The 15346-nt window shown below is 40.7% G+C and overlaps 1 protein-coding gene across 1 annotated transcript; it reads left to right on the top strand.

Annotated features, from left to right (window-relative positions):
• The first annotated feature begins 7184 nt into the window (after nt 1–7184).
• On the top strand, nt 7185–9840 carry LOC308500536 (17S U2 SnRNP complex component HTATSF1-like). Its single transcript, XM_081055558.1, is given in 2 exon segments — nt 7185–7901; nt 7904–9840. Coding segments are annotated over 2 exon segments (2301 nt in total). The 5' UTR covers nt 7185–7237; the 3' UTR covers nt 9541–9840.
• Nucleotides 9841–15346: the final 5506 nt, after the last annotated feature.

The following is a 15346-nucleotide window of genomic DNA, read 5'->3' on the forward strand; positions in this document are numbered from 1 at the left end:
CCTTAGGTATCTGAATGAAGCTATTGAAGGAAATGTAGGATATTTAATTTTGGGGTTCAGGGGAGACAAACCTGCTGGAGATACAAGATGATAGTAGTCAGTCAGCATATAGATAACATGTAAAGAGAACAAGTGTAGATAGAAAAGAGTTGTCTGAAGTCTGAGACCTGAGGTCTTCCAACATTAACAAATTGGAGAAATGAGAAATAACCGGTAGGAAAAATCAGTAAAATGTGGTGTTCTGGAAGCCAAGAAAAAAAAAGTATTTTAAGTAAGGAGTGATCCACCATTTCTAAAGCTCCTAGTTATTTAAGTCAGATAAAGACTGAGAACAGGCCCTTGGATTTAGTGACAGGGTGGTGATTAGTGACCTTGGCATACACAGTTTCAGCGAAATGGTGCTTGGAGTGAGCTAAAGAGAAAACAATGGGAGAGGAATTGAAAACAGCAAAGGTAGAGTTCTGAATAGTTTTGCTGTCAAGGGAAGGAGAGAAATAAAACAAAGGCTAGAAGAAGACAGGGTGATGTAAAATAATCGCGCATTTGTAGTGTGTAGGAACGATCCAGCTAGGAAGCACCTAGTGACGTGGGCGAGAGAAGGGGAGATCTGCTGAAGTGGTGTCCAAGTAGACAAGAGGGATGACATGTGGTGAGCAAACAGGCATGGGCCGGCCTTAGCTCGGATCTCGGACGGCTAATCCACAGTAACGGCACAGGATGTGCGCACGGATTGACATAGACGGTTTGGCAGTGAGGACTTTTTGTTTGCTTCCATTTTCTTAGTTAAATAGAAAGTAAGGTCACTGACTAAGAGTGATGCTGGAACAGAGGTGTTGGAAACTTGTGGAGAGGGTGTGAGGGTCATTCAGGAAGGGAGAAGCGTGAATATACTAGAGAAATCTCTTGGCAACACTACGGGATCACTCGATGAGTTACGTGTGCTTAAAGAAAGACCAGTCCACAGAATTATGAGTTTTTCTTGGGTTATGTTCAAGTGCATGGCCTAGGTAGAGAGTTGGATTTAACTAGGACTGGGATTCTGGCAAAAGGATATGACCAAACAAGGAGGGGGGTAGTGTGTGGAATAATGTGCTGATAAGAAGGAGCCATGGAATTAACCGCAATAAGGATAGGCGGGAGGAAATAAGGGGTGAGGGCGAGCAATTGGTGGGTTAATCAATGTATTGTGGGTCCCAGTGATGTAGAAGGACTGTAAGTGCTACAACAGGAGAGAAAGAAAATAGGGAAAAGTGGCTGGACAGTAGTTTCTTGAAACTGAGATTATGGTGCAGGTGCAGTTTTGTACAATGAGAAGGTCTAAGGTCTAATCATGGGGTAAGTGTTTGAGGAAGAATGAAAGGCAAGCCCTTTGGAGAAGAGGAGGGAAATGAGAGAGCCAGGGAATTGGATGGATCATTGGATACCGAAATCACCAAGTCATGGAGGAGCGACAGAGAGACAGGAGTGACCTGGGGGTTCAGTCAGTGACAGCAACAATGACAGCAAGTAGATGACATAACCTGTCAACATGAGATTCAAAGCTGTGAGGGACAAAGAATGGCCCACAGGGACAAATAACAAGGAGGAGGAATCCACCTCACCTGTAGGCCCACTGGTACAAGGGTGTGGCAGAGAAAAGAGGTACCACCTGAGAAAGGTGCAGGGGAAGCAGTGCTCACAGATGGAGGTCAAGTTTCAATAAGGCCAAGCGGTGAGAAAATGTTCAGGCCAAGTGATGTGTGAAGGGTATGGAGGTTTTACTGAGGATGACTGTGTCTTCCAGAGCAGAACTTCAGAAACTATAATGTGCAGACATGTCACTTTCTGGGGGCTTGTTAAAATGCAGATTCCCAGAGGGTAAGGGGGGAGAGGGGTGGTAGATGAGGGTAAAGGGGCCAAATATATGGTGATGGAAGGAGAACTGACTCTGGGTGGTGAACACACAATGGGTTTTATAGATGATGTAATACAGAATTGTACACCTGGAATCTATGTAACTTTGCTAACAATTATCACCCCAATAAACTTTAATTTAAAAAAATGCAGATTCCAATTCAAGAATTCTTGGGGATTCGTATTTCTAACAAGGTCCCAGATGGTGCTTGCTGCTCTGTCATGTCCAATAGGGTACCCTTAGCCACATAGGGTCATTGAGCACTTGAGATGAGCTATAAGGTAAGATACACACTGAATTTTAAGGCCTTAGTACAAAAAAAGAGAGAGAATATAAAGCATTTCAGTAATTTCTATACTGATTATATATTGAAAAGATAATATTTTAAGTATATAAAATTAAAATATATTAAAAGTAATTTCACCTGTTTCTTTTTACTTTTTTAAGTGTGGATTCTAGATAATTTGAAATTACATGTATGACTCCATTGATAGTCTTTTATTCTCTTGCACAGTGCTGTTCTGGAGAGAACATGGGAAAGGTCTAAGGAGTTTAAAAGAATGAGAATTAAAGTCAGATAAAAGAAGATGTAGGGAATTATGGAGGTCAGATTCCAGGAAAGTTCTGGGCCTGTGTCACACTGACATATAAAGGGCCTGATGAGATTAGACATGATGATTTTGAAGCTCATGGCAGCGCCAAGTTTGTGAGAAGCAGGGACAGGTAAGAACATTTACATATTTTAATACCAAAATAACTAGAAATATTTATACATTTCAATACCAAATAGTTATACATTTCAATACTAAAATAATTGGAATTGAGAATGTCCAGCATTTCCAGAATTTGCTTGGAGCTCACCAGGTGCCTCAGGTCTCGGGGAGAGAGCACTTTCTTAATTTGAAATGGCATGATCTATAAAGAAGTCAATTGCAGGAGTCAAAAAGCTCTCAAATGTGTTAACCATAACAGCACCACTTTGAAGAAGATTGCAAGCAATTTTGTGGAAAAAAAATTAATTATAATGACACCAAATTAAATTCTTTGCAGAAATACCATTGACTAGCATTAGAGACTGGTACAGCTAAGAAACTGATCAAAATATGTGAAAATATACTAAGATAATTTGCTTATGTTATTTTTAATGTCCAGATAATTCACACAAATAAAAAATGTTGGAGTACACCTTCTCATTTCCATTGGAATCTATGTTTCCCAGGTTTGCAAACTGTTTACCTGTGTAAAGCTTCTCCTTTTACCGTCCCCCCACTGCCAGATTGGGGACTTGTGTTGGCTGTGACCTTTTGGTTAACACAAGTCATTAAGGCTAAGAATGAATGTGGACACACCCAGCACTGTGCTAAACACTCCCCAAGCCTGCAGTGATTCAGACATCGGGTGCCCCCAACACTGGGAGACCCAACAGCCTGTAGAAGGAGGGAGCTCTTAGCCTTAGAATGGCAGAGGCGCAAGTCTGCTCCTGGCCCACCAAGACCTCGAGCCGGAGGCTGAAGTGCCGTGTTTGCGATCAACTCGCAGACTATTTCACCTCCTAAATTGGCCTTCTCTGCCTTTGGTCCACCTGAAGATACTGCAAAAAGACAGGAGGTGATGCCATAGGAATGGCGGCAGCGGGGAGCACTTTTTGAGTTCTCCGGATCTTACCACAAACGGGACATCTATAACCCATCAAAGGACTCTCTGCTCATCACCCAGAACAGCTAAGTGACTTGTGCAAGGATTACTTGAAGGTGGGCAAATTGGGCAAGCAGGGGAAGAGGGAAGGGAGCAGAGTGGAGACGCGGCCCGCATCTTCGGCCGTGGAAACGTGCCCTGCATCCACAGCTGCAGAGACGCAGGGGATCCCAGGATGGAACAGAGAACACAAAAGCCAGGAGGTGGGCTCTTTCCCTGCATCCAACAACTGATCTCTCCTGGCGAGGGGCAGCCAGTTGGGCCCTAGGTCGGACAAAGGCCGCAAACTCCATACCTGGGCCTTTCCCCCCCAACCCCCCCCCCCCCCCCGCTCTTCCAATCCTACCCCACCCTTCCAGAGATTTAAACTGGCCCCTGAACTGAGTAGTGTCAGATTACAGAGGAACCTTGGTATCTCAGGTTCTGGGAAGACTGGCGTACAACTCTGACCCAGGGAAGAGGCTGGGAAGAGTGTGATTTTTGCTGGGCTACAAGAAAAGAGACTCCTCCACCCTCAGCCACCACTTTTCTGGCCTGCCTAGGGCGGGGCAATTACAACTGGGGAGGCACACCCAGGGATCAGCAGTAGGCGGCAAACTCAGCTCTGGGCTTTCAGCAGCTCAGAAATCTCCCGCCTGCCACACACACACACACACACACACACACACACACACACACACACACATACAAACAGAAGAAGTGCCCCAAGACTCAAGAGAACTGCACACAGGGCTGGTGGTGCTATTCTCAGTGCGCATAGATGCAGGCGAGGGCAGAAACTGCACTGACTTTGTAGAAACTATCACCCAGATTTAGCCCCACGCATCTAACTCTGCAGTCCCAAAGTCACTCTGGGCACCAGGTGACCGGCTCTGCCTGCACAATACACAAAGGACTCTTTGGTACAGCAGAGTACAACCTGGAGATTACTTGGTGGGCTTAAGCCAAGGCTGGCGCTGCTATTTTTTCTATTTTTTTGTTTTTTGTTGTTTTTATGTTTTGTTTTGTCTTTATATCTTTGATATCTTTGCCTGTGTTAAGTGTGGGTTGTCGGTTGTTTTTACATGTGAATGTATTTGATTTTTTCTTTATTGTTGTTGTTGTGTTTGGTGATTTGCTTTGTTCTGAAATTGCCCTACCAGAGCCCAGCTTAAGAGACACAAGATTCAACACACCCAGAGGCCAACTCCAGACCAAACCGGACTACTACCGGGTTTGACCTACAAGTGACACACCCAGAGGGAATTATCTACAGGCACAAGAGCCCATAGAGGCCATACCACATTTAAGTGGTCAACCCTCACGCAGCAGAACACCCTGCGGTGGGCAGAGCCAAATCTCACAACTAATCAGCCTAGGAGTTAACCCCACCTACTCACAAGCGAAAAGCAATTAAAGATCTTCTTTAACAGGACAATATACACAACACAAGAGTCTCCTTTGGAGCACACACAGAGAAGAACAAAGTGGTGCAAGTCAAATATAAAGGACACGTACTACATAAGATAACCCAGCAAGAATTAAGAACTCTAGGGGATCTACCTAATACATCAAAGCAAACACAGAGAATCAGCCAGAATGGGGAAACAAAGAAACATGTCCCAAATAAAAGAAAAGAAGAAACCTCCAGAAATGGAACCAAATGAAACAGAGGTAACCAACCTATCAGAGACAGAGTTCAGAACACTGATAATAAGAATGGTTAAGGAGCTTAGAGACGACATAAAGTAGGATAGACAAATCATAACAAACAACCAGTTAGAAATAAAGAACACAATTACTGAAATAAAGAACTCACTTGAAGCAAATACCAGCAGGTTAGATGAACCAGAGGATTGAATCAGCGACTTAGAAGACAAGTTAGCAGAGATCACCCAAACAGAACAACAGAAAGAAAAAAGAATAAAAAACAATGAAGATGGTTTAAGACCTCTGGGATAACATCAAGCGCAACAACATGCGCATCATAGGAATACCAGAAGGTGAAGAGAGGAAGCAAGGGATTGAGAACATATTTGAAGTAATAATGTCCGAAACTTCCCTAACCTGATGAAGGAAACCAACACACAAGACCAGGAAGTGCAGAGAGTTCCAACCAAGATAAACCCAAACAGGTCCACACCAAGACACATTATAGTTAAAATGGTAAAGCTTAAAGACAAAGAGAGAATCCTAAAAGCAGCGAGAGAATCCTAACAGCAGCAAGAGAAAGACAGAGGGTTACATACAAGGGAACTCCCATAAGACTATCAAATGACTTTTCTACAGAAACATTGAAGGCCAGGAGGGAGTGGCAGGAGATACTCAAAGTGATGGAAAACAAAGGCCTACAACCTAGATTGCTTTATCCAGCAAGGCTATCATTTAAAGTTGATGGAGAGATAAAGCGCTGCCCAGAAAAGAATAAGCTAAAGGAATTTATTACCACCAAGCCAGCATTGCAGGAAATATTAAAAGGACTTCTGAAAATAGACGAAAGACAATCTAACAACAAATTTAAAAATGGTGATAACTATGTACCCATCAATAATCACTTTAAATATAAATGGATTAAATGCTCCAATCAAGAGACATATGGTGGCTGACTGGATAAGAAAGCAAAACCCTTGTATATGCTGGATACAAGAGACTCACCTCAGATCAAAAGACACACACAGGCTGAAAGTGAAGCGTTGGAGTAAGATATTTCATGCAAATGGAAATGAGAAAAAAGCTGGAGTTGCAATACTTATATCTGACAAAATAGACTTTAAAATGAGGAACATACTAAAAGACAAAGATGAGCACTATATAATAATAAAGGGATTGATCCGACAAGAGGACATAACCCTAGTATACATCTATGCACTCAACATAGGGGCACTTAAATATATAAAACAGATATTGACTGACATAAAGACAGAGATCAACAGTAACACTATCATAGTAGGGGACTTCAACACACCTCTGACAACAACGACAGATCTTCCAGACAGAAAATCAATATGGAAACAATGGCCTTAAATGACACATTGGACCACTTGGATTTAATTGATATTTTCAGAGCATTTCACCCCAATGCTACAGAATACACGTTCTTCTCAAGCGCCCATGGAACATTTTCCAAGATAGACCATATGTTAGGCCACAAAACAAGTCTTGACAAATTTAAGAAAATTGAAATCATACCAACTGTCTTCTCTGACCACAGTGCTATGAAATTAGAAATGAACTACAGGAAAAAAACTGGAAGACACACCAATTCATGGAGGCTAAATTACATGTTACTAAATAATGAATGGGTCAACCAGGAGATCAAGGAAGAAATCAAAAGGTATCTCAAGACAAACAAAAATAAAAACACAATGACCCAAAATCTATGGGATGCCGTGAAAACAGTCCTAAGAGGGAAATTCATAGCATTGCAGGCCTACCTAAAGAAACAAGAAAAATCACTAATCAACAGTTTATCTTCACACTTAACAGTTTATCTTCACACTTAAAAAGAACAGCAGGGAGGGCGCCACGGGGAGGCGTGCGGGGGGGGGGGGGGGGGGGGGGCGGCAGGGCGTGGGCCGAGAGCTGCAGACCTCACTTTCTCTGTTCTCCTCCAGCCTTATCTTTGCCTCTTAGCTCGCCTGGACCCTGCCCCTGAGCTAAGTCAGCAACATGAGCAGCAACAACTTGGATGGGAAGGACGACTTTGATGAGCAGTTGAGAATGCAAGAATTGTACGGAGACACCAAGGACGGAGACACCCTGAAAGATCTCGGCGGAGAAACCAATTCTATCGGGCAGCAGCCAAGTGACACCCCCTACAAGTGGGACCTGGACAAGAAGGCTTGGTTCCCCAAGATAACTGAAGACTTCATTGCTACATATCAGGCCAATTATGGCTTTTCTAATGATGGTGCATCTAGTTCTACTGCAAATGTGCAGGATGTCAGTGCTAGGCCTGCAGAGGAACTGCCACAAGGAAAAACCCCTGAACCCACTGAGTCCAAAAAAAGGGGAGAAAAGAGAAAGGCTGACTCAGGATGGTTACATGTTGAAGAAGACAGAAATACAAATGTATATGTGTCTGGTTTGCCTCCAGACATTACAGTGGATGAATTTATACAGCTCATGTCCAAGTTTGGCATTATTATGAGAGATCCTCATACAGAAGAATTTAAGGTCAAGTTTTACAAAGATAATCAACGAAATCTTAAAGGAGATGGGCTTTGCTGTGATTTGAAGAGGGAATCTGTGGATCTCGCATTAAAACTTTTGGATGAAGATGAAATTAGAGGCTACAAATTACATGTCGAGGTGGCAAAGTTTCAACTGAGGGGGTGTACGATGCCTCAAAAAAGAAGAAGAAAGGCATGGACTACAAGAAAAAGCTGTCTCTGCAACAAAAGCAGTTGGATTGGAGACCTGAAAGAAGAGCCGGGCCAGCCCGAATGCGCCACGAGCGAGTTGTCATCATCAAAAATATGTTTCATCCTATGGATTTTGAGGATGATTCATTGGTGCTGAATGAGATCAGAGAAGACCTTCGAGTGGAGTGTTCAAAGTTTGGACAAATTCGGAAGCTCCTTCTCTTTGATAGACACCCAGATGGTGTGGCCTCTGTGTCCTTCCGGGACACAAAGGAAGCTAACTATTGTATTCAGACCCTTGATGGACGATGGTTTGGTGGCCGTCAGATCACTGCCGAAGTGTGGGATGGGACGACAGATTATCAGGTGGAGGAGACCACAAGAGAAAGGGAGGAAAGGCTGAAAGGATGGGAGACTTTCCTCAATACTCCCGAGGCCAATAAAGGTCTTCGACATTCAGGTTCCATCTGTGCTTCAGAAAGGCCAGGGCCTTCTAGAGTAAGGCATTTTTCAGAGCACCCTAGCACATCTAAAGTGAGTGCTCAAGAAGCCGCAGCTGAAATGGCATTTGAAGAACCTATAGATGAGAAGAAGTTTGAAAAAACAGAAGATGGGGGAGAATTTGAAGAAGATGCTTCTGACAAAGAGGCTGAAGAAAGTGGCCCTGAAAGAGATGCTGAAGAAGGCTGCCTTGAAAGAAAGCCCGAGGAAGGCTGCCCCAAAAGAGAGCGTGAAGAAGACTACCCTGAAAGAGAGTCTGGAGAAGCCAGTCCCGAAAAGGTGTTTGAAGAGGGTAGTCCTGAAAAAGAGTCCAAAGAGAATAGCCCCGAAAGAGAATCCAAAAGGAAGAAACTCAGAAGTGATTGTGAAGAGAATGGCCTGGAAAAGGAGTCTGAAGAAGATGGCCCTGACAGGGAGTCTGAAGAGGACAGCCCCCAAAAGGAGTCTGAAGAAGACAACTCTGAAAGAGAATCGGAAGCCTGCTCTGAAAGGCAGTTTAAAGATGGCTCCGAAAAAGAATTTGAAGAAAATGGCCTCCAAAAAGAATTTGATGAGGATGGCTCTGACAAGGAGTTTAATGAAAACGTTTTTGAAAAAGAGTTAGAAGAAAATTACTCTGAAAAATCAGAATTTGAAGATGATAGCTCTGATAAAGTGTTTGAGGAGGAAGGCTCTGAGAGAGAGTTTGATGAAGAGTCAGATGAAAAGGAAGGAGAGGAAGATGCATATGAAAAAGTTTTTGATGATGAGTCTGATGAAAAAGAGGATGAAAGAGATGCAGATGAAAAGGGGCTTGAAGATGACGATGAAAAGGAGGAACAAGAAGATGCAGATGAAAAGATGTTTGAAGACTCAGATGAAGAAGTAGATGGAAAGGAGGATGAAGATATAGATGAAAAGATGTTCGAAGATGATGATTCCAACGAGAAATTATTCGATGAGGATTCCAGCGAGAAGTTGTTTGATGATTCTGACGAAAGAGGGACTCTGGGTAGTTTGGGGAATGTTCAGGAAGAAGGGCCCCTGTCCACTGGCAGCAGCTTTGTCCTCAGTAGTGATGATGATGATGATGATGATGATGATGATGATGATGATGATGATATTTAATCCCTTAAACTTGGTTTTTGAGGGCAATTCCTCCATCTACATTTTGCCTACAGGGTAATTACTAGTAGTGTAACATGAACACGTGCATAGTGGTAGAATGCCATCAGATTAATGCATTGCTGTTTTCATTGTCACCTGTACTTACTGGTTTTAAATCTAAAATTGGCTGTCCAGTTAAAACTTCATAGTGTAATGCAAACAAACTGGATATTCATCCTTTATTAGATTTGTTCAGTGCATGCAGAATAACATTTTCAAGTATTCTGGTCGAAATTTATGATATTCAACAATAAAACTAAGTTGTTAATATGCAGAAACAAACAAACAACAACAACAAAAAAGAACAGCAGGGAGTACAAGGAAGGAGATAATAAAGATCAGAGCAGAAATAAATGAAATAGAAACCAGAAAAAGAGTACAAAAGATCAATAAATCCAAGAGTTGGTTTTCAGAGAAGATAAACAAAATCGACAAACCTTTAGCCTGACTCATTAAAAGAAAGAGAGAGAGGACCCAAATTAATAAAATCAGAAGTGAAAGAGGAGAAGTGACAACAGATACCACAGGAATACAAAATAATTTAAGAAACTACTATGAGCAACTATATGCCAACAAATTTGACAGTCTGGAAGAAGTGGACAATTTTCTAGAAGAGTACAACCTTCCAAGGCCAACTCGAGAAGAAACAGAAACCCTGAGTAGACTGATTACCACCAGGGAAATTGAATCAGTAATCAACAATCTCCCAACAAACAAAAGCCCTGGACCAGATGGCTTTACAGGTGAATTTTACAAAACGTCCAAAAAAGAATTATCACCTATTTTCCTCAAGCTCTTCCAAAAAATCCAGAAGAAGGGAAGACTCCAAAACACTTTTTATGAAGCCACTATCACCCTGATCCCCAAATCAGACAAAGACACCACAAAAAAAGAAAACTACAGGCCGATATCTCTAATGAACATAGATGCAAAAATCCTCAACAAAATATCAGTGAACAGAATTCAGCAATACATTAAAAAGATCATACACCATGATCAAGTAGGATTCATCCCCGGTATGCAAGGGTGGTTCAACAATTGCAAATCAATTAATGTGGTAAACCACATTAACAAAATGAAAAATGAAAATCACATGATCATATCAATAGAGGCAGAAAAAACATTTGACAAAATCCAGCAGCCATGTATGATAAAAACCATTAAGAAAGTGGGAATAGAGGGATCATATCTCAATATAATAAAGGCCCTATATGATAAACCTACAGAGAACATCACACTCAATGGGGAAAAGCTAAAATCATTCCCCCTAAAATCAGGAACAAGGCGAGGTTGGCCACTTTCTCCACTTCTATTCAACATAGTGCTGGAAGTTCTAGCCACAGCAATCAGACAAGAAAAAGAAATAAAAGGCATCCAAATCGGTAAGGAGGAAGTAAAATTGTCATTATATGCAGAAGACATGATACTATGTATAGAGAACCCTAAAGACTTCACTAAAAAACTATTAGAGCTGATAGATGAATTTAGTAAAGTAGCAGGATACAAAATTAATATTCAGAAATCAGTTGCATTTGTATACACCAATAATAAAACATCAGAAGGAGAAATTAAAAAAATCCTATTTACAATTGCTTCAAAGACTATAAAATACCTGGGAATAAGTTTAACTAAAGAAGTAAAAGATCTGTACTCAGAAAATTATGACACTGAAGAAAGAAATGAAAAACGATACAAATAGATGGAAACACATACCATGTTCATGGATAGGAAGAATTAATATAGTTAAAATGTCCATACTGCCTAAGGCAATATACATATTCAACGCAATTCTTATCAAACTACTAATGATGTTTTTCACAGAAACAAAACATATAATCCTAAAATTTATATGGGACCATAAAAGACCCCGGATAGCCTCAGCAATCTTGAGAAATAAGAACAAAGTGGGAGGTATAATGATACCTGACATCAAATTATACTACAAGGCTACAGTAATCAAAACAGCATGGTACTGGTATAAAAACAGACACATAGATCAATGGAACAGAATAGAGAGTCCAGAAATAAATCCATGCCTATATGGACATTTAATTTACGACAATGGAAGCAAGAATGTTCTGTGGGGTAAAGACAGTCTATTCAATAAATGGTGCTGGGAGACCTAGACACACACATGCAAAAATGAAGCTGGACCACCTCCTTACACCATATACAAAAATAAATTCAAAATAGCTTAAAGACTTAAATGTAAGATCTGAAACCATAAAATTCCTAGAACAAAATATAGGAAGAAATTTCATAGACACTACCCGGAGTAAGATTTTTACTGATATATCTCCTCGCGCAAGGGAAGTAAGAGAAAAAATAAACATGTGGGATTACATCAAACTAAAAAGTTTTTTCACAGCAAAGGAAACCATGAATAAAACAAAAAGGGACCCTAGTGAATGGGAAAAGATATTTGCCAATGATATATCTGATAAGGGGTTAATATCACAAATCTATAAAAAACTCACTCAACTCAACCCCCAAAACACAAACAACCCAATCAAAAAATGGGCAGAGGACATGAAGAGACATTGTTCTAAAAAGGACATACAGATGGCAAACAGACATATGAAAAAAATGCTCAAACTCACTAATCATTAGAGAAATGCAAATAAAAACCACAATGAGATACCACCTCACCCCAGTCAAAATGGCTATCGTCAATAAATCAACAACAAGTGCTGGCGCGGATGTGGAGAAAAGCTAATCCTTGTGCACTGTTGGTGGGATTGCAGATTGGTGCAGCCACTATGGAAAACAGTATGGAGGTACCTCAAAAATTTGAAAATAGAACTACCTTATGATTCAGCAATTCCACTCCTAGGTATCTATCCAGAGAAATCCAAAACTCCAATTCAGAAATCTGTATGCACTCCTATGTTTATTGCAGCACTATACACAATAGCCAAGACATGGAAACAACTGAAATGCCCATCGGTAGATGACTGGATTAAGAAACTGTTTGCAACAGTTCCCCTATGGTCTTTGTATACCAATTAATTGATTATCAAATTAGTTTTCAAAGACACTGCAAAGGTTAGTTTCAAAATCATTGCCCTTCATAAAACATATCTTAAATTCTAACTAGTTGTAACATGGGGGAGGGGGTCTAAACAGAAAATTAGGTTCTGCAAAGAATATTTTTAAATCATCCTGATTTATTTTTCTTGAAATTTCTAATCTAAAGACGGCTTCTAAAATATCATTCCCAGCTGTGGGAAGAAACACATTCTTTTAGGGTGGAAGTGTTAATTAATGTGCATGACACAGAAAGAACAAGGAAAAGGTTAGAGCTGATGCTTCCACTAATAGCATTTCTAAAAATAGAGGACTATAATAAAACTAAGTGTGCATTGTTAATTTGGGGGCTTCCATGAAAATAGAGATTTTCATCTGCTGTTCACATTCCAGGATAATCAAACTACGGTAAATCTTCCTCAATCTTTGAAGCCAGTAATTAAACTTTCCTAGAAGATTTGGGACCTTTTAGACATGTCTTTTTCATATTTATTAATAAACCATTGTAAAATAGAAGAAAAAAAAAGAAACTGTGGTACATTTATACAATGGAGTATTACGCAGCCATAAAGAAGAAAGAAATCTTACCATTTGCAACAACATGGATGGACCTAGAGAACATTATGTTCAGTGAAATAAGTCAGACACAGAAAGAGAAATACCATATGATCTCACTTATATTTGGAATCTAAAGAAAAGAATAAGTGAATGAACTAATCAGAAACAGTTTTGGAGACAAAGAGGAAAAACTGAGGGTTGCTAGATGGGAGGGGGGTGGGGATAAGAGGGAAGGTCAGATGATTAGAAAACAGTCAGTAACCACAAGATGGCCACGGGGTTCTTAAAATTAATTTGGGGAATGTAATCAATAATATGTTGTAAAGATGTTGTAGGGTATCCGATGGTCACTTTTCTCATTAGGGAGACCACCTCGGGGATGATGTAGATGCCTGATCACTGCACAGTACACCTCAAGCTGAAGCTGAACAATAATGAATGTCAACTACAATTCGTATATATATATGTATATGTATGTATATATGTGTATATGTATGTACTTACAAGAAGCGGAGTACAGCATTAGGAATAGAGACAGTGGAAATGTAATTGCTCTGTGCGATGTCAGAGGGATAGTGGATGGGGGGAGGTGGGTTCACACAGTGTGAGGGATATAAAAGATAAACGTCTAAGTATTACTTTGTCTTGTGCACCTGAAACTAATAAAATAAAAAACACACAGTGAGATAACAGTACCTCACACCCATTAAAAAAATGGTCTTCTTCTTCTTCTCATTTTTCATTTCAAATCCTGGGTTGCAGATTCTCTTCTCTGCTTCATATGTCAACTTCAGTGTCTCCCACGTTTGACATTATTTCCCAGTCATCTGTCAATGTTCCTTCCCAACGCTGAAGACCTTCTGGTTCCTGACTGGATCTTGCGTTTAACTGTTGTTCCGTTTAGGCATTTCCTGTGTGTTGTCAGGTATCTGCCTCTGCTGCCTTCAGTTCTGTTGATGCCCCAGGCTGGTGCTCCAGTAAACCCCCACCCCCTAGCTTTTCCTTTTTTCCTGCAAATTGGAAAAAAAAAAAAAAAAGAAAGAAAAGAAAGAAAAAGAAAAAGAAATTGCCTCCAAAAGGATGAATTAAGTTTAGAATAAACAGAGCCACACATGGCTACTAAGAGAAGCTGGGATGTACTTAATTCTTAATGTTGACATCAAAGGAAGTGCACTATTGTGAGAAAGATCTCAGGTGGGGCTATGTTAGCAGTAGAATCATAGAATAGCTGGGCCACAAGTCTAATGTGGTACATATGTTTTTGTTTTCTTGTAGCCTCTGTCTTTTTCCTCAAAAATCATCAACCTGCCTCTCAACAGTAGTGGCATAATACACATGCAACAAAATGTTACAAGAATACTTTTAGCTAATACCTTAAGACACTGGACAGTAGGACAGTAAATGTCAGAGTGAATTTTGAAGCACACCACTGTGTAAGACTTACAGAAGGGAGGGGACAGAAAGCAGTTAGATGACTTCTCAATCCCTCACCTAGAGAAAGGGCACAAAAGGACTGGAGTGGAGACTGAAAGAGAATTTGAGGGGTGTTTTTGGAGAGAATTGCTAATGTTTTGTGACTCTTATCCTCTCTGGAAGTAGAAATCTCACCCTCCAAATGGGAAGATCATCTAAACTATCCTGAAACCCAGAAAGGGGTTTCACTGGAACTAGAGATGTGTGTTCCTTTGTGGTATGGGAGACATGGGGGACTGACCTCTGCCTCTTGTCTGGACAACGTGGGATACTGGAGCTGAGCCAGGCAGCTGCTCCTCTGGGAAAGTAGGTCAGAGAGATTTCTGCTGCATTGGCTTGGGCCTACATTCCCAGACTTGGTCAGGGCAGAGATGCGCGTACCGTGTTTCCTGAAAATAAGACCTAGCTGGACCATCAGCTCTAATGCATCTTTTGGAGAAAAATTTAATCCAAGACCTGGTCTTACTGTAATATAATATAATATAAAATAATATTGTATTATAATATAATATAATAAATATAATATAATAATATAAGACCAGGTCTTATATTAATTTTTGCTCCAAAAGAGGCATTAGAGCTGATGGTCTGGCTAGATCTTATTTTGGGGGAAACATGATATGAATCCCATAGGCCAGGTGTGGGTCTTGTGCAAGAGCCAACCAGGGAACCTGATGTAGGTCATCCAAAGGCTGCCTAGAGGGACAAG

This window comes from Rhinolophus hipposideros, assembly GCF_964194185.1.
Source record: "Rhinolophus hipposideros genome assembly, chromosome: 8".
Taxonomy (NCBI): Eukaryota; Metazoa; Chordata; class Mammalia; order Chiroptera; family Rhinolophidae; genus Rhinolophus; species Rhinolophus hipposideros.